The sequence below is a fragment of the Plecotus auritus genome (genome assembly GCF_963455305.1).
Source record: "Plecotus auritus genome assembly, chromosome: 7".
In the NCBI taxonomy this organism is placed as follows: domain Eukaryota; kingdom Metazoa; phylum Chordata; class Mammalia; order Chiroptera; family Vespertilionidae; genus Plecotus; species Plecotus auritus.
The window spans coordinates 125,460,560-125,482,428 of NC_137774.1; the positions used below are offsets into that span (position 1 = coordinate 125,460,560).

At 40.3% G+C, this 21,869-nt stretch overlaps 1 protein-coding gene across 2 annotated transcripts in view; it reads right to left on the reverse strand.

Moving 5' to 3' along the window:
* Nucleotides 1-21,830, reverse strand: part of POLR3G (RNA polymerase III subunit G) — a 41,310-nt gene extending 19,480 nt beyond the window's left edge. For both annotated transcript variants that reach the window (XR_013961301.1, XM_080681933.1), the window contains exons 1-3: nucleotides 21,653-21,830; nucleotides 10,259-10,418; nucleotides 7,923-8,052 (exon numbers count right to left, since the gene is read on the reverse strand). Coding sequence is in view for 1 of the 2 variants with exons in the window: in XM_080681933.1 (XP_080538059.1) it covers nucleotides 7,923-8,052; nucleotides 10,259-10,375 (247 nt within the window). In the remaining variant the exon portion in view is untranslated. The remainder of the gene's footprint in view (nucleotides 1-7,922; nucleotides 8,053-10,258; nucleotides 10,419-21,652) is intronic.
* Between the last annotated feature and the right edge of the window lie 39 nt (nucleotides 21,831-21,869).

Consider the following 21,869-nt stretch of genomic DNA (forward strand, 5'->3'; position numbering starts at 1 on the left):
GCGATGTATTAAGTACCTCAGAGGGATGGAGGGCTGTTTGCTCACTTCCACCACATTCAGTTAGGCTTCTCAATTAGCTACTTTTCACAACCCATTGGGGAGGAGAGTGAGGAAAAGGATAGGAGTAGGCGAGGTTGGACTCGATGGGGCCGTGAATGAGCAAGCTGAAAGCCTTCATGCCAACTACTGAGAACTCTGCAGATATCTTCTGAGTTTGCCAAAAATGGATGAGTCACAACTGTGTCTCTTGCTTCTGCTTTGCCCACTTTGCCACAAAATCAAGGCCCAAATATGTAATGATTTTTTTCTATGTTAAGAAAATGCTTCCAAATAATACTAAGACTATGGCGTTAGACAAAGATAACTAAAGATAGCTAAAGCAGATCTGAGACTAAGAGACCAGGCTTTTCTAGGTATTTAACTGTTTGACATTAATCTTGCTCTCAAGTTTTTCATCTATAAAGAGAAGTCAGCAAAAATGAGAGATTTCCAGCATTTGCATTTTATAATTTTCTACAAAAGATTCCATATTTTGAAAAAAAAATTAATCCACAGTATACTAAGAAAAACAGTTATTACCTGCTTTCAATGAACCATTTTTTTTATATTTTTAAATTACTTTCAAATAATTTACAGACAAATAAGAGATAGTACTGGGATCCAAATAAAAAGAGGCCAATAATTTGAATAACATTTCACCAAAGATATACATGGACAAAAAACACGATAAGATATTGAACATCATTAGTCATTAGGGAAATTCAAATGTATACCACAATTAGATACCATTTTATACTTAGTATGATGGCTAGAACCAAAAAGACAATAACAAATGCTGGCAAGGATATAGAGAAACTGAAAATCTCATACATTGTTGGTGATGGAAAAATGTGCAAAATTTTGCAAAACAGTTTGGAAGTTCCTCAAAATGTTACATATAGAGTTAACATATGACCCTAGATATATACCCACCAATAGAAATGACTTATGTCCACATAAGAATGTATACATGAATGTTCAAAGCAGAATTACTCAAGCAGCCCCAAAGTAGAGCTGACCCCAGTATCTGCCAACTGATGTATGGGTAAACAAAATGTGGTCTATACATAAAATAGAATATTACTCAGCCATTAAAAAAATGAAGCATTGATACATTCTATACCATGGGCAAACCCTGAAAACATGCTAAGTGAAAGAAGCCAGTCACAAAAGGAAACATATTATTTCATTTATATGAAATATCCAGAACAGACAAGTCACTAGAGACAAAGCAGATTAGTGGATGCTATGGGTTGGAAAATGGGGGTGTGATACTATTGATTATAGGGTTTATTTTCTGAATGATAAAAAGCTTATAAAAATTAGTAGTATGGTTGCACAATTCTGTGACTACACTAAAAGCCACTGAACTGTATACTTTAAAAAGTGAATTTTATCTCAATAAAGCTGTTATTTAAAAAGAATAAAAATTATCAGAAATTTTAATAAAAAATTAAAGTAAACTCAAATTTATATTTCATTATTTTTTTGGTTTTGAAGGTATATTTACCTAAAATGGCAATGTTCTTTGAGTGCGGCTAACTATACATCAGTTGTCTATTCTGATGCACAAACTCTGAATACATGTGTTTAATAAATATCCTGATTCCAGATTTCAAATGCATCTTTAGTAAGTACTTACTACTTCTAATTCTTCTTATACTTGCACTATCTAAGTGATTCTAATTACAAATGCATATCTAATAGGTTCCAACTTATTATTTCCAATTCTTCTTATAGTTCCACCATCCTATGTAATAAAAGAGTAATATGCAAATTGACTGTACCTCTGCTACACCCAAAAGCCACGCCCACCAGCCAATCAGGACCGAGTATGCAAATTAACACAACCAAGATGGCTGCGGCCACAGAGAGAGCAGGAAGCTTGGGTTTCCCCGGCAATGGAGGAAGCCAAGCTTTCCGCCTGCCCTGGCGGGCCCAGGCCTCTGCTCAAGGCTACAAAGTTTCAATTATAGAAGATAAATAAATCCCAACCAAAATGGCTAACGCCACGGAGCGAGCAGGAGGCTTGGCTCCACTCGAGGCTACAAAGTTTCAATTATAGAAGATAAATAAATCCCAGATACCAGGGCCTCCACTTGGGTCACCAGGGGGTGTGGCTGGCCTGCAAACCACCACAGGACCCTCGCCCAGGCCACCCCATGCCCAAGGGAACCCTCACCCTGATCCAGGACACCCTTCAGGGCAAACCAGCTGCCCCCCACCAGTGCACCAGGCCTCTATGCTATCTAATAAAAGAGTAATATGCAAATTGACCATCACTCCAACACACAAGATGGCTGCCCCCATGTGTTCAAAGATCCTGCCCCCATGTTGACACAAGATGGCTGCCACAAGATGGCCAGCAGGGGAGGGCAGTTGGGAGGGACTAGGCCTGTAAGGGAGGGCAGTTGGGGGCGATCAAGCCTGCAGGAAAGGGCAGTTAGGGGTGACCAGGCCGGCAGAGGAGGGCAGTTGGGGGTGACCAGGCCTGCAGGGAAGGGCAGTTAGGGGTGACCAGGCCTGCAGGGGAGGGCAGTTAGGGGTGACCAGGCTGGCAGGGGAGCAGTTAGGCATCAATCAGGCTGGCAGGGGAGTGGTTAGTGGGTGATCAGGCTGGCAAGCAGAAGCAGTTAGGGGCAATCAGGAAGGCAGGCAGGCTAGCAGTTGGGAGCCAGCAGTCCTGAATTGTGAGAGGAATGTCCGGCTGCCCTACCTGGATCGGGCCTAAACGGGCAGTTGGACATCCCCTGAGGGGTCCCAGATTGGAGAGGGTGCAGGCTGGGCTGAGAGACATACCCCCTGTGCACGAATTTCATGCACCGGCCTCTAGTCAAAATATAATACTTTAAAAAACTTTGATGGCTGTCCTGACCGGTTTGGCTCAGTGGATAGAGCGTCGGCCTGCGGACTGAAGGGTCCCGGGTTCGATTCCGGTTAAGGGCATGTACCTGGGTTGCAGGCACATCCCCAGTGGGAGGTGTGCAGGAGGCAGCTGATCGATGTTTCTCTCTCATCGATGTTTCTAACTATCTATCCCCACCCTTTCCTCTCTGTAAGAAATCAATAAAATATTAAAAAAAAAAAAAACTTTGATGGCTCACATTTTTGTTGAAGAAAGGATGAGCCAGCTATCTTCTTTGGTCTATAATTACAAAAACGTTTTCATTATTAAATTTATAATCACCAATTAACATAAACCACTAAATTGTTTAATTTCTACATAATCTATTTGTTTTCAATCATCTTTGTTTTTCCCTTCAGCATTTGTCCAGTTACAAACTACATCAAATAAATTTGGTATATTAATATCATAAAAAATATATATACATGGTCACATGTCATTTTAGCAAACAGGATGTTCCAAATTCCTTTCACAAAAATTATGTAAATACATGCTTTTCAAAGATTAACTACATGAGAATACCATATTTCCTTTTTATCCTTAAAAATATATTGTTTACTCATTGATTCTTGAGTTTGAGAAAATCCACTTAGGATATCATCAAATGAAGACAGTCTGAAATTTTGTTTATATAAACAATTTCATCCTTAGTAACCAGAGAGCTGCTATCTCTGTCTCTTTGCATTCATCTTCTGATTTGTCTAGTAATTGGGAAACACCTTCCTGTCAATTTTCTTCTCTTTGCCATTATGAGCAGAAAAAATTTAAATTCTCAATTGAATTCTATGAAAGCAAAAACAAAAACAGAACTACAAAGACAATGGTCTCTCCAGACTTCTCTTATATCTTCTTAAAAATTAATGTAATACTTTAGGCAACACAATAGGAAAACTAAAGGGTGATGTAATAGTGATTGATGATTTATTCCAATATTGCATAATCCTATGCAATTTTATCATTCTTCTATTTTTTTTTTATATTTTAGTCTTTTTTTTTCATAGTGGGGAGTAATGGATGAATGATGAAATAAATCTACGATGATGAAACACCAAAATGTTTCAAGGCAGAAAAAATAAGATCACTAAGATTCCCAAATGTATTTTAGATTAATAAAAATGTCAAATGAACTGATATGGTAATGCTAATAAAAAATGAGGTGCTTTATTTGAAACAATATGGATGGAGATGGAGAGCATTATGCTAAGTGAAATAAGCCAGGCAGAGAAAGATAAATATCACATGATCTCACTCATTTGTGGAATATAATGAACAACAAACTGATGAACAAAAACAGATCCAGAGACAGAGAAACATTGATCAGATCGTCAAACCTCAGGGAAGGTAGGGGACAGTGGGGGTAAGGGGGAGAGATCAACTAAAGGACTTATATGCATGCATATAAGCCTAATCAATGGACACAGACAACAGGGGGGTGGGGGCATGAATGGGAGGTAGGGGTAATGGGGGAATAAGGACACATATGTAATACCTTAATCAATAAAGAAATTTAAAATTTTTTTTAAAAAATGAGGTGCTTTTCAACTTAAGTATCCATTAACAGATAAATGTCTAAAGACGATGTAGCGTATATGCAATGGAATATTATTCAGCCAAAAGAAAGAAGGAATGGATGACCAGACCTTGAGGACACTGTGCCAAATGAGATAAGTCAGACAGAAAAAGACAAATACTGTATGGTATGACTTATATGTGAAATTTAAAGAAGCCAAACTCTTAAAAACAGAGTAAAATAATAGTCAACATGGGCTGTAATGTGCCGTACAAAGAAAATGCATGCATTAAATATCTTCCTTCAGGCATGAGTTATAGTGTTGTTGGTTATAAATGCAATGTTAATGAATTGATAGTATTGATTATATTATTAATGACTCAATAAATGTTTTAAATAACATTTTAAAAAAAGAGGTGTACTTAAAAAAATTGTAAAGTAAATTCTCTTGTCCTTTTGAAGATCTCTATGAAAAAATAAAAGTTACGAATACCAGTTATTACATATAGTAAGAACTGCTCAAAAAGAAACTCAAAAATTAAAATAGGGTCACATGGAGCCTAATGGTATATCAAGAGTTAATAAAACAAATTCCATTTATTCAGTAAAAGACATTATGGCCATATCGCAGGTAAACTTATAATTTCCAATTGGCTTTAAGTTCTGAAATAGCATACAAAACCATCTCCTCTGTCACTCCTATATCTACCCAGAACTCCCCAGTGGCTCAGGAACCTGAGCTGGGAACCATTGGACCAGATGATCTCTGTGTACCTTTGCAGCTAAAATTCAATAAAATTCATTTGTGCTTTTCCTTTATTATAAAAATAATAAACTTCATTGTAAAGAAAATACCAATCACTTCTATAATTCTACCTGAAAACAAACAAACTTTGAAGACATCACCAAGTTAAATGTTTATTCTGTACCCCAGTTCTTTGTGACAAATCTCAGTGCCCCAAGCCACTAGCAACTTGACTATCAGGAATTTTTGCGATATCCTGCCTATTTGTTTGTTCTAGTCTCTAGTAATTTAGTTTTTTACATTAGTCCATAAGTATCTCTTTCCTAAAGCACGTAGGTGGCAAGTTATGGGAGAAGACTGGTAAAGGTGCAGTGATGTATCTAGAATATATCTCCTTCTGACAGTTTATTTCCATTCAGTCTGGCCAATTCATTTTCATTTATGGTGTGTATAGTATATAAACGTGTGTGTGTGTGTGTGTTTGTGTATAATATTATATTAACCTATATAAACATATGTATGCTTATATTTTAAAAACCGTTATTTTCAACCACAGTTTTTTTAAAAAAACAGATTACATCAGGAAAGAGGTATATCAAGGAGAATGTACTTGTATTAATTTAGAAAATTTTATACAAATTTTCTCCTGAATAAAAAAACAGAAGCAAAAGATTCCTTATATTTTTAGATATTTTATTATGCAGTTATCCAAGATAAAGAGTCTCTTAAAAAAAAAAAAAGATAAAAAGCCTCTTTATCCAGGTACAAACCAACCACTCCCAGAAACCAGCAACGAAATTATGTTCTTAATGTGCCTGTCTAAAAGATTCGCATGAATACTTTAATGATATGACACACTTTTAAATTAGACATGTGCTTTAATACCAAGCGCATTTAGTTAAATAAATTTGTTTTGCAGTCTGGAGAAAAGACTAATTTTTAAAAACTAAATATTTTTGTTGATTTCAGAGAGAAAGAGAGAGAGAAACATCAATGATGAGAGAGAATCATTGATTGGCTGCCTCCTGCACGCCCCCTACTGGGGATCGAGCCTGCAACCCGGGCATGCACCCTGACCAGGGACAAACCCTGACCTCCTGGTTCATAGGTCGAGGCTCAACCACTTAGCCATGCCAGCTGAGCAAAAAAGACTAATTTTTGAAAAGATTAAAGTATACCCTACATTGTTATTTTTCTAATAAGAATGAATATTTATTAGTTCATTTAGTGTTACTTTTTAATATGTTTAATATGAGAGCTTTAATTCTATTTTCAACTCAAAGAAATAAAAGTATGCAACAAAATCATGAAAATTAAAAAATTCAGTATGTTGAGGTAAGAAAATTCAGTACTTTTTTAGGTAAAATTATCTCTTTCTTATCAAACCATTATGTAACTTCAAGCAGTTATATTTTGAAAGAATTAAATGAACCTGTCTAAAAGGCTTCTTATAATTACAAGCACATGTAATATTACTTTACAAGACTTCCTTCTTGACTCTTAGCCAATTCTAGCTTCCAGAGAGAGGGAAAATGGAATGCATTTTTATTACTAATGAAATGTGCTGATACTATATGAATTTCTCATGTTTTAATGATGTTTTGAAAACTCAAGAATGATATCGATCTCTCTAATTTCAACATTCAAGGGCAGAAACTGAAAATCAATATAGATCTACTTTGCTAAATAACCACTCGGGAATGGGTTCCCTGCCTCTAAAAGCACTTCCCACTTCCTGTCTGAGACTGTCAACCCTTCTCCAACTCAATCTCCTCTCTGATCTTAGCATAACCAATGAATATGTGTTTTGTATTCTATATAAATAATAAGCTAAAATATAGTTAAGGCATTTAAAATTTTTAACCAAAATATGAAATAATAAGAGGCCTGCATTAAGATTTACATTTAAGGATAGTAATCATGGCATTATATATGAGAAAAAAAAAATAGAAACAACCTTAAATCTAACAGCAGGACATCAGTTACAATTAATGTTATATCCACAATGAAATACCACGTAGTCATTAAAAATCATATTTCCTAAGAATACCAAGGATAAGCAAAAATGCTAATAATATGCTACTGAGTAAAAAAGGGAGATACAAAGTAATATGAATCCAATTTTATAAAAAGAATACACATGCAGCCCTAGCTGGTTTGCTCAGTAGTTAGAGCGCCGGCCCTCGGACCGAACGGTCTCGTGTTCGAGTTCAGTCAAGGGCATGTACCTGGGTTGCAGGCTGAATCCCGCACCCTAGTCAGGAAGTGTGCGGGAAGTAACCAATCTACAACTCTCTCTCACATTGATATTTCTCTCTCTGTCTCTTCCCTTCCCTTCCACTCTCTCTAAAAATCATACAATGGGTGAGGATTAGCAACAACAACAAAGAATATACATACAGAAGAAAAATTCTGGAATATACTAGAAAATATTTTAATCTAGACATAAACATTACAGATGATTTTCACTTTTTAAATATTTTTTTGTTTTTCATAATTTTTACTGAATACATAAAACTTGTGAAAGGTAATTCTACAAGTAAAATATCAAAAATTTTAATATATATTTTCTGTTAAATAAACCTAAAATACACTTTTTTTTCAAGGTAGTTGATAATTCCTGACTAACTCAAATCAGTCAGTACTAAATGATCATATATCTTGTGCCAAAGCATTGTTTCATCTGTTTGCACTGAACCACAGAATCAGAGTCCAATACGCACCTTGTTTTTCTTCAGGTGTTTCTATAAAATAAGGCATTCTTTTCACAGTTTCTCTCAACTCCTGTTTTAAGGCCAGCATATAATCTTCACCCTCTCCTGTTTTCAGTGGCACTGGTTTATAATCTGTATCCTGTTTAAGTTAAGAGACAATTTTTTAAAATAAATATTTTAATATCCCTTTTGCCTACATTCTGGAAAATGTCAGTTTTATTGAAAAACTACATTTTATAGGCAATAAGCTTTACAATTAACTTAAAAGATGTTGAGTTTTTGTAATCTATTTAACCTTTTAGCCCATTTGCTCTTATTTTAGAGGTAGGAAAGATGGTTAATTTTTCTATTGGCCCTAATTTTCCTGAGGACAAAATAACCATTTTGCTATATAGTCTGTTTACTGCGATTTCATATTTTAAAGATCAAGGCACCCAAATGAGAGTAACTGCTTTCATTTTCTATTAACCTCAACAGTGGTGGAAGTATTGGTTGGAGCAGTAGCATAAAAAAATAGTAGCAGCTATCATTTAGCAAGTGGTTACTATGACTAGGATGTACTCAATATTCAACATCCGTGATCTCATTTGAAAGTATCATCAATATTTCCCACTTTACAGTGAAGAAATTGAAGAAGTGAACAATCTGTAAGCCCATAGAACCTGTAAAGCAGGAGTTTGAAACTATATCTTCAATTTTTAAAAATTACATGCACCCACACACATATTCATAACAAAGTAGATCCTCAGGGCATATAGTAAAGACATTTCTGGTTTCAGAAGCTAAGTGTAGGATACATTTTCAAAATTTTACTCCAAATGTATTCATTAATTCTACAACAATTTATTGAGTGCCTACTATAAGCCAGACATGGTTAGACAACAGGAGATACCATCATAACTAGTCAAAGTTCTTGCCCTCAGGAAACTTACATTCTAAGGGAGAAAAACACAATAAAATAAGTAAACAAATGAGTTAATATGTAATTTTGGGTAGTGGTGATATGAAAAAAAATGCAGCTGGGTGGAGGAAAAGATGACGGGTGTACATGGAGGTTGGAGGTGGCTGTTCTACACGGGATAAACATGCATGACCTCTCGGGGAAATCCCGTTTGAGTAGAGAGCTAGGTAAAATTAGGAAGCCATCTATGCAAAGACTTTGGGAACAGGATGGCTCCAGCCAGGGAAACCAGCAGAGGAAAATGCCGGAAGGAACAAGGAGGCCAGGAAGGCTAGGTAGAGAGAGAATAGTGTGGTAGGAAAATGGTCAGAGAGACATCAAAAAGCCTCTTAGGCAGTAGTAGGAACTCCAGTTTTATTCCATGTATAAAACAACAGTATATACTAATAGTTCTAGTGCTTGGAAGTTATCCCACACATGGACAAGAAACTTGTTTTAAAAGAAATAAACATAAAGTGGCATTATACCTATATCTGAGATATTTATCTTTGTGGGGTTTTTTTTGGTTGTAGTGAATATTGGAAAGGCAAAAAATATCCAGAGCAAAAAGTAGAGACTCCCTATGTGATATATCTAGATCCCCAGATATACTTTCCCAGGTCCTCTACTGCCATAAATCTTTCAACAAGAACTTTTCCTTTTGAAATAGGAAAAAGATTCCTGGAAGGTGTATCTGGTTATATATGATTTTTTCATTTTTTTATAATGCAACACATGCACATCTGGAAATGTAAGCTTATTTTTTACACTAACTATAAAGTGAAAGCATTAGACATTATGCCAATTAAGCCTGCAGCATACTCATTAGATTTAAAAAGCAACACTAAATGTAATAGAAGCACTTATCGTTTGAGAAACAGTAACAAAATTTAAATTTGCTTTAATAAAATAGGAAATAAGCAAAAGAAAAAGTTCAGTGGGGAAAAAAGGCCAAATGGTAGAGTAGGGAGCAAAATTAAATTCTATAGATGCAAGGTGAAAAGAAAATCATTAAGTCAAAGTCTGGTAGAATGGGAACTGAGGACCACTGTAAAACCTTTGCTTTTAAAAAATATTATTTTAATAATATAACATATCAATAACAGCAATCTAAGATACATGAATTAAAAAAAATATTTCTTAGTTCACATAGGACTGAACATATTCATGGAAATGTATGTATATAGTTTTGTTTTCTGTATTTTGAGAAAGGAATCAGAAAACTAAAAAAGGTTCAGGGAAGAACAGTAGAAATATTTAAATTAAAGGTAAGTGAAACATGCTCTTACTTTCTTACACTTTAGGATATCATAATGATATCATATATTCAAGTCCTATATAGAATTTTAATTTTCTCTGAAACATGAAAAAGCACACTGTGAGAATTCATTGTTAATGTACTTACAGGAAATAGTGGGGGTGGTTTCAATACTACATCAGGTAACCTTTCACCTCTGCTAAATCCAACTGCCTCAATATTGAAGGTATAAGCAGCACGTCCTCTTCCTTTATTCCCAGCCATTAGAACTAGTTATACCAGAAATGTGGGAAAATTCTGAAAGACACTAATTAAGGAGTAAGGTTTATTGGATCATATGAAAAATAAAACCAACATTTTAAAGCAAAATACGCTCCACCCCTTAAGTAGCATGGCCAATTTAAACACTTCTGGAAGGCAAAATTTTGTAAAGAAATAAGCATGTGATACACGGATTCCTGAACTCCTCACATGTAGTCATGCTTGACGATGGCCTCAACTACCTCACCCAGGCCCTGGGTGGAGACTGACCCTGGGTCTCCTTCAAGATGCTGCCCCCACCACTCCACAGCCAGCTGATGCAATTTTCTCCACTCCTCTGTGGTTTGGCAACAAGATCTCTTATATATGTAAAAGCATGGACAAGCAAAGGTCAGACTGATGAAGAGAGGACACTACTTTTTCATTCAACTTGAAGACTATTGGGCATACATACTTTAAATTTGTAAATGGCCCTGGCCTGTTTGGCTCAGTGGACCCATCGGCCCTAGGAAAGAAGGGTTGTGGGTTGGATTCCTGGTGAAGGGCATACTTTGGTTGCAGGCTCAATCCCCAGCCCTGGTCAGGGAGTATGCAGGGGGCAACCAATTGATGCACCTCTCTCACATTGATGTTTCTCTCTCTCTTTCTCTCTCTAAAAATCAATGGGAAAAATATCCTCAGGTGAGGATTAACAACAACAAAAACTTGTAAATGATTATTTCTTTAATCCTAGAATTTGAATGTTAGAAAAGATCCTTGATATCAAGGTCAGTGTCCTCCCTTTAGAAATGGGAATGGGCTCAATAATACTCTGAGGAGGACTGTTGAAGCAAAAAAACATAAGTTCAGAGAAAACCACCTGAAATTAACATTGTTAAAGGTAGGATAAAATTGTACTCTCTTCAACTACGGGGACAGTAGAGATGTCACAGTACTCAATGTCCTGTACTGAATGTCTGAATTGTCTAAAACATGATCCTATCTAATAAAAGAATAATATGCAAATTAGCCATCACTCCGCTACACCCACCAGCCATACCCACCAGCCATACCCACCAGCCACGCCTACCAGCCAATCAGGAGCGAATATGCAAATAAACCCAACCAAGATGGCTACGGCCACAGAGAACAGAAGGGAGGCTTGGGTTTCCCCAGCAATGGAGGAAGCCAAGCTTTCCGCCTGCCCTTGCCGGCCTAGGCCTCCACTCAAGGCTACAAGGTTTCAATGATAGAAGATACATAAATCCAAACAGAAATGGTGGCAGCCACGGAGCTGGAAAGAGCAGGAGGCTAGGGTTGCCCCTGACGATGGAGGAAGCCAAGCTTTCCACACACCATGGCGGGCCCAGGCCTCCGCTTAAGGCTACAAAGTTTCAATTATAGAAGATACATAAATCCCAAAAGAAATGGCTGCTGCCAAGGAGCAAGCAGAAGGCTTGGCTCCGCTCCAGGCTACAAAGTTTCAATTGTAGAAGATAAATAAACCCCAGATACCAGGGCCTCCGCTTGAGTCACCGGGGGGTGTGGCCGGCCTGCAAACCACCACAGGCCCCTCACCCAGGCCGCCCCACACCCCAGGGGAACCCCCACCCTGATCCAGGACACCCTTCAGGGTAAACCAGCTGGCCCCCACCCATGCAGCAGGCCTCTATCCTATCTAATAAAAGAGTAATATGCAGATGGACCATCACTCCAACACACAAGATGGCTGCCCCCATGTGGTCAAAGATCCTACCCCCATGTGGACACAAGATGGCCACCACAAGATGGCCAGCAAGGGAGAACAGTTGGGAGGGACCAGGCCTGCAAGGGAGGGCAGTTGTGGGCAATCAGGCCAGCAGGGGAGGGTATTTAGGGGTGACCAGGCCTGCAGGGCAGGGCAGTTAGGGGAAAACAGGCTGGCAAGGGAACAGTTAGGCATCAATCAGGCTAGCATGGGAGTGGTTAGGGGGTGATCAGGCTGGCAGGCAGAAGCGGTTAGGGGCAATCAGAAAATCAGGAAGGCAGGCAGGTGAGCAGTTGGGAGCCAGCAGTCCTGGATTGTGAGAGGGATCCCAGATTGGAGAGGGTGCAGGCTGGGCTGAGGGACACCTCCCGCACCCCCCCCCCACCCCGTGCACGAATTTCATGCACCGGGCCTCTAGTTACATTATAATGTGACAACTGAGCTGGCACTGCATTAACAGGATTCCTACCCTAAGGGTCTTTCACCACAGCTCTGCATTTGACTGTAATGAAGATTATAATACACACTTTAAATATATTTTTTAACCCTCACCAAAGGATATGTTTGTTTGTTTTTTGTTGATTTTAAAGAAAGGGAAAATGAGAGAAACATGGATATGAGAGAGAAACATCGACAGGCTGCCTCCCAGGTGGGGATAGAACCTGCAACCTGGGTATGTGCCCTAACCAGGAATCGAACCCTCCACCTTTCAGTGTAAGAGACAATGCTCCAAGCATCTGAGCCACATAGGCCAGGGCTAATACATACTTTTTTTTTTAAATTTTATTTTATTGTTTAAAGTATTACATATAGTAGTACATATACCTTTTTTTCCCCCATAGAACTTCCCCCAGCCTCCCCTACCCTCTGTCACATGCCCTCATCCCACCCCCCCAGTGTCTTGTGTCCATTTGTTGTGCTTATATGCATGCATACAAGTCCTTTGGTTGATCTATTCCCCCTCTCCCCAACACTGCCCAGCCTTCCCGCAGTAATTTGACAGTCTGTTCGGTGCTTTACTGTCTCTGTGTCCATATTTTGTTCATCAGGTTATGAAAAATGTTCTTTATTTTCCATAAATGAGTGAGATCATGTGATATTTTTCTTTCATTGCCTGGCTTATTTCACTTAACATAATGCTCTCCAGGTCCAACCATGCTGCTGCAAATGGTAAGAATTCCTTCTTTTTTATAGCAGCATAGTATTCCATTGTGTAGATGTACCATAGTTTTCTAATCCACTCATCTGCTGATGGGCATTTAGGCTGTTTCCAGATCTTAGCTATGGTGAATTGTGCTGCTATGAACATAGGGATGCATATAGCCTTTCTGATTGGTGTTTCTAGTTTCTTGGGATATCTAATACACACTTTTAAAATCACTTTTTCCATTGATAAGATTATCATTCAATCCTGTAAGCTCAAAAAGCAATAATATGCCCTCCCATACCAAATTCAGAGTTCCCTCCCGCTTTTCTCTAGTCATTTATTTATTTATTTTAAAAACCAGGGTCATTGTACATACAATGCTTCTCCAACTTGAAGGCACATGTGAATTACCTGGATACCTTGTTAAATTGCAGATTCTGATTCAGTTGGCCTTGGGGGGGGGGGGGAAGGTTAAGAATCTGCATTTCCAATAAGCTCTCTTGAGCTGCTAGTTTACAGACCCCACTTTGAGAGCAGCAAGGCTGTACCTTGTCCCATATTTTGGATTTGAATGGTTGCATACATGAGATATGGTTTAACAGATTTCTCTATTCCCTGTGTCTTCTATAAACAGGTGGACTAGAGGCTTACTTAAATTTGGGTTTGCTGTTTTACAAGGATACTTAAGAGATGATTGTTTCCTACTGCATCACATCAGGATGCACATGAAGTGTCTGTCCCGGTGATGTGCTGGTCAGTGGGTTCAGGTGCTATCAGTCTGTTTCATCTGGTATAAAGTTCCCCCTAGTTTTGACCTGATGATTTTAGCTGTCATTGATGATTACAATCTAGATCCATTATTCCATTATGGATTGCAATATGGTGATATACACATTTTATCATTCTTTCTGTATTTATTAACTGAAATTCTACCAGGAATCAATTCCTCTCATCCACTATTTAGTTACTATGAAACACAACTCACATAGGAAAGGAGCTTATTTTAACAATCAAGCTCATTTCAGCTGTCCACACTAAGAGAAGAAAAATATCCAAATGGCCTTGTTTCAATTGCTGAGTCATTAAAGCATATGCTGAGCTCACCGAAGGGAGGTCTCCTAAGTATGAAAATTGCTAAGCAGAACACCTTTACTCTAAGAAATGAGCTGTGGGAGCCCAGTACACTTGGTTGAGACCACTAGGTAGAATTCCACCCAGGATTTGCCACTAAGAACAATTGTAGGCGGAGGGAAACCAAGATGGCGGCATAGGTAAACACCTAAACTGCTGCCTCGCACAACAATTTCAAAACTACAACTAAAAGACAGAACGGACACCATCCAGAACCACAGGAAAGCTGGCTGAGTGAAAATTCTACAACTAGAAGGAAGGAGAAAAGCTCACAGAGAATTGGAGGTACGGCAAAGGGGCTTTGTGCGCGCAGAGAGGAAGGGCGGCTGAGAGCCTGGCTGACTTCTTCTGGCGGAAGGGGGAAGGAAGCCTCCGACCGCACTGAACCCTAGTTCTGACTGCACTGAACCCCAGTTCCAGGCGAGCCCCTGGGGACCTACGCTCTTGTGGGGGGAGTCTGGACTCTCGGGCGGAGACTCGGGAGCCGGGGAAGGAGGAGGACTGAAAGTGCACACGCGCGCGAGCGCCGGTGCGCACAAAGGCTGCGGGGGTTGCCACAGGCTTTCCCTAGTGGAGGGGAGTCAGAGGATTCTGACTGCACTGAGCCCCAGTTCTGACTGCAGTGAACCCCAGTTCCAGGCGAGCCCCTGGGGACCCACGCTCTTGTGGGGGGAGTCTGGACTCTCGGGCGGAGACTCGGGAGCCGGGGAAGACAGAGGACTGAAAGCGCGCCCGCGCTGGTGCGCACAAGGGCTGCGGAGGTTGCCGCGGGCTTTCCCTGGTGGAGGGGAGTCAGAGGCTCCTGATGGCACTGTGCCCCAGTTCTGACTGCAGTGAACCCCTGTTCCAGGCGAGCCCCTGGGGACCCACGCTCTTGTGGGGGGAGTCTGGACTCTCAGGCGGAGACTCGAGCTGGGGAAGGCGGAGGACTGAAAGCGCACGTGCGCGCAGGGGCGGGGCTGACAGGAAGCCAAGACTGAGGCTCCACCCCATCCAAGCTGAGCACAGAGGCTATTGCAATTTGGCAAGTCTAATCCTATAAGGCTGTCTCCAGCACCGAACTTCTCCCAGCATAGACACAGCTGATCCTTACAGCCAGCTGACCCGGAGGTCAATTCTTCCCAGTGATACCAACAACAATAAAGACTTAATTACAACAAGGCTGTACACACAGTCCACAAAGGGGTGCACCAAGAGTGTCCACCTCAGGTTAACTGGGGAAGCAGACCCACTGGGCCATATTGGAAACCTAGCACAAATATCTACCTTACCAACTCAGGGAAGCAATGAAAATGCGGGGTCAAAGAATCAGATCACAAACGAAAGAAATGGAGGAAAACAAACGACTGGATATAGAATTCAAAACCACGGTTATAAGACTTTTTAAGAATATCCTAGAAAAGGCCGATAAATATAATGAGACCCTCGAAGATATGAAAAAGGACCAACTAGAAATTAAACATACACTGACTGAAATAAAAAATATTATACAGAGACCCAGAAACAGAATAGAGGAACACAAGAATCAAGTCAAAGAATTGAAATACAAAGAAGCAAAAAACACTCAACCGAAAAAGCAAAAAGCAAAAAAAAAAATCCAAAAAGTTGAAGATAATGTAAGAAGACTCTGGGACAACTTCAAGCATACCAACATCAGAATTATGGGGGTGCCAGAAGAAGAGAGAGAGCAAGATACTGAAAACCTATTTGAAGAAATAATGACCGAAAACTTCCCCCACCTGGTGAAAGAAATAGACTTACAAGTCCAGGAAGCCCACAGAACCCCAAACAAAAGGAATCCAAAGAGGACCACACCAAGACACATCATAATTAAAATGCCAAGAGCAAAAGACAAAGAGAGAATATTAAAAGCAGCAAGAGAAAAAACAGTTAATTACCTACAAGGGAGCACCCATACGACTGTCAGCTGACTTCTCAACAGAAACTATGCAGGCCAGACGGGAGTGGCAAGAAATTTTCAATGTGATGAATAGCAAGAACCTACAACCAAGATTACTCTACCCAGCAAAGCTATCATTCAGAATTGAAGGGCAGATAAAGAGCTTCACAGATAAGAAAAAGCTGAAGGAGTTCATCACCACCAAACCAGTATTATATGAAATGCTGAAAGGTACTCTTAAAGAAGAGGAAGAAGAAAAAAGTAAAGAGAAAAATTATGAACAACAAATACATATCTACCAACAAGCGAACCTAAAAATCAAGTGAATTAAAAACCTGAGGAGCAGAATAATCTGTTGAATATAATAGAATCAGGGGCATAGAAAGGGAGTGGACTGATAATTCTCAGGGGGAAAGGGGTATGGGGGGGTTCATGAAGAGAATGGACAAAAATCATACACCTATGGATGAGGACAGTGGGGGGGAGGTAAGGGCAGAAGGTGGGGTGGGAAAGGGGTGGAGGGGAGCTATGGGGGGAAAAAGGAGAAATAATTGTAATAATCTGAATAAAGATTTATTTAAAAAAAAAAAAAAAAAAAGAACAATTGTAGGCAATGTCTTCCAAACTTGCCTGATCATGAGCACTAACTGAAAGACTTATTAAACAGAGTCCCAAGTGATCCTCAACACCTCAAACCTACTACACCAGAATCTTCAGAGGTGGGGCTTGGCAAGTAGTTAGAAAACTCACCCTAAAAAGGGAATCTATTAGCTACCATTGTTTGATGGGATATCCCTTGAGAAATAGCAAACTTTGCTGCCTCTAAACTTCTGTTCTTATCAAGCAACCTTTGGGTAAGTGCTATCTTTAGTGAATGTACTGCCCTTTGCAGAGAAATATCAGTCCTCGTTCTTGAATCACCCTTAATAATTAAATGGCATTCTGGCCTACAAATCCATCTCTTTTTAGTTTGGTTATCCTGAGTCAGTCAGTTCTCCTATAACTGGAGAAACTGCTAAATTCATTTTTTTCTTCTCTTGCAGAGCTGAGAGGCAGTTCCTAGGCCCTGGCAACTAACTCATGGGAAAAATAGCTCACAAGTAATGCCTAAGCAGCACTCTTTAAAACCCTTTAAGTTGACTTAATAATTGCTTTGTTTCTTTTTCAACTCTTTCTCAAATAAATGGATTTTTAAACCAGCTTTCCCCATTTTCTCATTATCCAAGTCTTCCTTTACTTCATATTGGCCAGTTTCATTGAGTCATTCACTCAACCAATATTGAACATTCCAGGCACAGTGGCAGGAGCCAGACAGCACTGAACAAAACCAGTTGCTGCCCTCAGGTCTTATATTTCAATGGAGGAAAGAACACAAAGAAGTAAATAAGCCGAAACCGGTTTGGCTCAGTGGATAGAGCGTCGGCCTGCGGACTGAGGGGTCCCGGGTTCGATTCCGGTCAAGGGCGTGTGCCTTGGTTGCGGGCACATCCCCAGTGGGGGGTGTGCAGGAGGCAGCTGATCAGTGTTTCTCTCTCGTCGATGTTTCTGGCTCTCTGTCCCTCTCCCTTCCTCTCTGTAAAATATCAATAAAATATATTTTAAAAAAAAAGAAGTAAATAAATATGTAACATAATATTATCTGTTCTTTATGTGTCCCCTCCAAAAGGATGTCCTACCTGTTGATAACTTGAATGTGACTTTCCTTATCCTATATAATAAAAGGCTAATATGCAAATCGACCGACCGAAGGAACTGGTTGCTATGACACACACTGACCACCAGGGGGCAGACGCTCAACACAGGAGCTGCTCCCTGGTAGTCAGTGCACTCCCACAGGGGGAGCTCAGCTCAGCCAGAAGTTGGGCTCATGGCTGGCGAGCGCAGCTGCGGTGGTGGGAGCCTCTCCCACCTCCGTGGCAGCGCTAAGGATATCCGACTGGGAAAGGGAACAGGCGGGGCACAAAAAATGCACCCCCGCCGAGTGCACAAATTTCATGCACTGGGCCTCTAGTTTGGAAATAAAATCTTTGTAGGTGTAATCAAATTAAAGTGAGGTCATACTTAACTAGGGTGGGTCCTCTTCCAATTACTGGCATCCTTATAAGAGGGAAATCTGGACACACAAAAAAAGATACACACAGGAAAAACACCATGTAAAGGTAGAGACAGGGATAGGCAATACTGCAGCTGCAAGCCAGCAAACACCAGAAGCTAGGAGAGAGGTATGGAACAGACACTCGCTCCCTCAGCCTCCAAAAGGAACAAACCCTGCCAACACTTTGATTTCAGACTTCTGGCCTCCAGAACCATGAGATAATAAATTTCTGTTGTTTGAAGCCATTCAATTTGTGGTAATGTGTTGTGGCAGCCTTAGAAAGTCAGTACAACTCTGAAAAAAAAAATCATGGTAATGGGATACAGAATAACAAAGGAATATGGTAGCGGCTTTTTCATCCAAGGAAGGTCTTTCTGTGGAGGATAAATCTGAACAGTGTGCTGGAGGAGGTCCATGCGCCACTAGATGGAGGGGTGGGGTAGAGATAATTACAGAGAGAAGTAACAGCAAGTACAGAGGGGGAAGCCACAAGCTGGGAGTGTGTGAGGAACAAAAAGTCCATCTCCTTGGCCAGTGTGTGGCTCAGAACATCATCCTGAACACCAAAAGCTGGTGGGGATGGTGGGTTTGATTCCCAGTCAGGGCACATACCTTGGTTGCAAGTTTCATCCTGGTCGGGGTACCTGTGGGAGGCAATATTTATGTTTCTCTCTCACATCAATATTTCTTTCTTTCTCTCTCTCTCTCTCTCTCTCTCTCTCTCTCTCTCTCTCTCTCTCTCCCCCTTCCTCTCTCTAAAATCAGTGGGGGTTGAGCCGAAACCAGTTTGGCTCAGTGGATAGAGCGTCGGCCTGCAGACTTGAGGGGTCCCGGGTTCGATTCCAGTCAAGGGCATGTACCTTGGTTGCGGGCACATCCCCAGTAGGAGGTGTGCAGGAGGCAGCTGATCGATGTTTCTCTCTCATCGATGTTTCTAGCTCTCTATCCCTCTCCCTTCCTCTCTGTAAAATATCAATAAAATATATTAAAAAAAATAAAATAAAATAAAATCAGCGGGGGTTGGGGGGAAGAACAAGCCCATGTAGTTGGTGAGCAGCAAGAAGAGGTTGCTCCAATCTTGTGGAGCCCTGTGAGAGCTGTAGTAAGGGGTTTGGCTTCTATCCTAACTTGTGATAGAACTACACTCATGAAAATGCTGAAATGCAAAGGTCCCAATGGTCCCCAATGGCAAAATCCACTGACCTTTTGTCTTTGTTCGTGCTCTTGGACTTCCAAAGCACACAGCTCAGTACTGCCTCCTCTATTGAAATTCTCTTTCCTAAGCTTTAATAAAACTCCAGGTTCTTCTACCCCACTGATCATTTTATTGGTCTACTTCTCTTCTTAAAGCCCCTAAAAATAAATTTCCTTAAGGTTTAATATTTGGTCTTCTGCTTTTGTTTTTTTGTTTTTTGGCTTCAGAAAATTCTCCCATTCTTGGGGTTTGAGGACCTTGTCCACAGCATTACCTCCAGCACTAACCTTTGTCCTCAGGTTCAGCCCATGCCCTTACAACCCAAAGAATATTTGGATAGCACCTTAAACTTAACATACTGAGATAATCTTCACTCTACAGAAATTAACTTGTCTTTCATGTATAAGATCCCTGTTTCTATCCATTGTATATTATTTTCCCAGTCACCAATATTTGAGGATTTTGAGTAAGTCAGTATCAATTTCTCATTCTGTTCCACCCCTCCTATCAAATCATTCATCTAATTCTTCCTTCAAAATGTCCCTGCCTTTTCATTTCTTCTACCATGATCCAGCTCAGCCCTTTCCCACCTCATTTTTTATTAACTGCAAATTTTGTGGTATTCTTTGTTCTTCCTGTTTATTTTAATTTATTCTTCCATATTATTCAACAGTTTTTATTCATATATATAAAGCCTAGTTCTGATTATGCTCCTCTCTTCTTCTTTCCTCTTGGCTAGAGAATTAAATCCAAACTACCTATCTCAGGATTCAAAACCTTTTAAGATGGTTGCACCTACCCTGCTGACTCAGTCTTCTGTAATCATGTCTTAATTACCATTCTCTCCACTGCAACTTACTCCCTCTTCCTCCCTGACTGGCTGTATCTGTTTTCATCTTAAAATCCAGTTTAAGTCCCTTAACATCCACAAGAGTCATTTCATCCCACCTTGCTCTTGGAAAGATCCTCCAAGATCATTTTTAAAACTTGAGGTGATACATATTGGTACAAAACTCAATTCTGGAAGAAATATAAACATGCCCCTTTTGGGAAATAGGCCTTTTCCAAAGCGAAGGAGTTTTACTTATGTTTCTTCAACTATATTAACAGTAGAGATTTTACACCCCCCACTGCCTTCCCTCAAATTCTTGAGAACCCAGATCATGACTTTCTTCACACATCTAGCTCAGGGACTTGCACATAGGATAGCCCTGAACAGAGTGGAAAAATTCTAACTAGGTTAGGAAAATACTAAAAAAGGCTGCATCCCCACCAAAAGCTTTAGGATAGGGAAGGAGAGCACACCTATACCTGTATGAAGGCTTATTAGTAGATGCCACAATAAGGGTTTTCATAATTATCTTTTATAATGCTGCCTCATGGGTCTCCAATTTTTCCTGGCTGACTCTGGAGGTTAGTCAAGTTCTCAAGAGAATTTTTGAAGACTAAATGGATGTTTCAATAGCTGGGAGGTGCAGGGTGGGGAGAGTGACCTAGTATTAATGGTGGGAGTGATATTTGTGGGTGGCAGGGCTACACCCAGTTATTGTCCACTTTTTCTGTCCTTACCAAGAGTGTCTGCCTTCACTTTCCTTAGTTGAACCTTTCTACCAACTTCCGTTGCTCTCTTTCAAGATTGAACAAACAAAACGAAAAAGGAGGGTAAAGGAAGAATAAAGAATTTACTATTTATTTATTTATTTATTGAGAAGAAAACCCTTATCAACAACCCCTTTCCCCAAGATACATGATAAAATGCCTACAGTGAAGAAAAGTCTGCGGCAATGATTCGTACCCGGATTAATCGCATAGTCATCGGATTTGAAAATTACCATCAGTAAGAGCATAAATTTCTTCCTAACTCAGGGCAAACAGTCCCAGGAAGAGGAGACGAGGTAAGATCTGGTAACGATGATTTTAAAAGATTTCGAAGGGATTAGAGGTAAAGCTATCTCTCAACAACCCTCAACCCAGAGGCGCTTTAATGAATCTCCAACCCAGACTCTCCCCCACCTTCTCCATGTGCCCCTTTAACTCTTTTCTACCCTCTCCATCTCCTCCCAAGTACTCAGTTGTTTCTTGTTACCTGCTCACTAAGAATCCAGGCTTGGGCCAAAGTGTGCAGCCGAAGCGCCAGCAGGCAAAGAACCGATGCGGACAGAAGGCGCCTCTGCTCCGACGCGGGTTCTGGGAGTCGAACCACCCTCCACGCGGCTCGGAGCCGAGTTCCCAGCCCCACCAGGTAGCCCCGCCCTCTCTCTCCTAGGCCCCGCCCACCGGGCTAAGTTTTTTAGCCCTTGGCA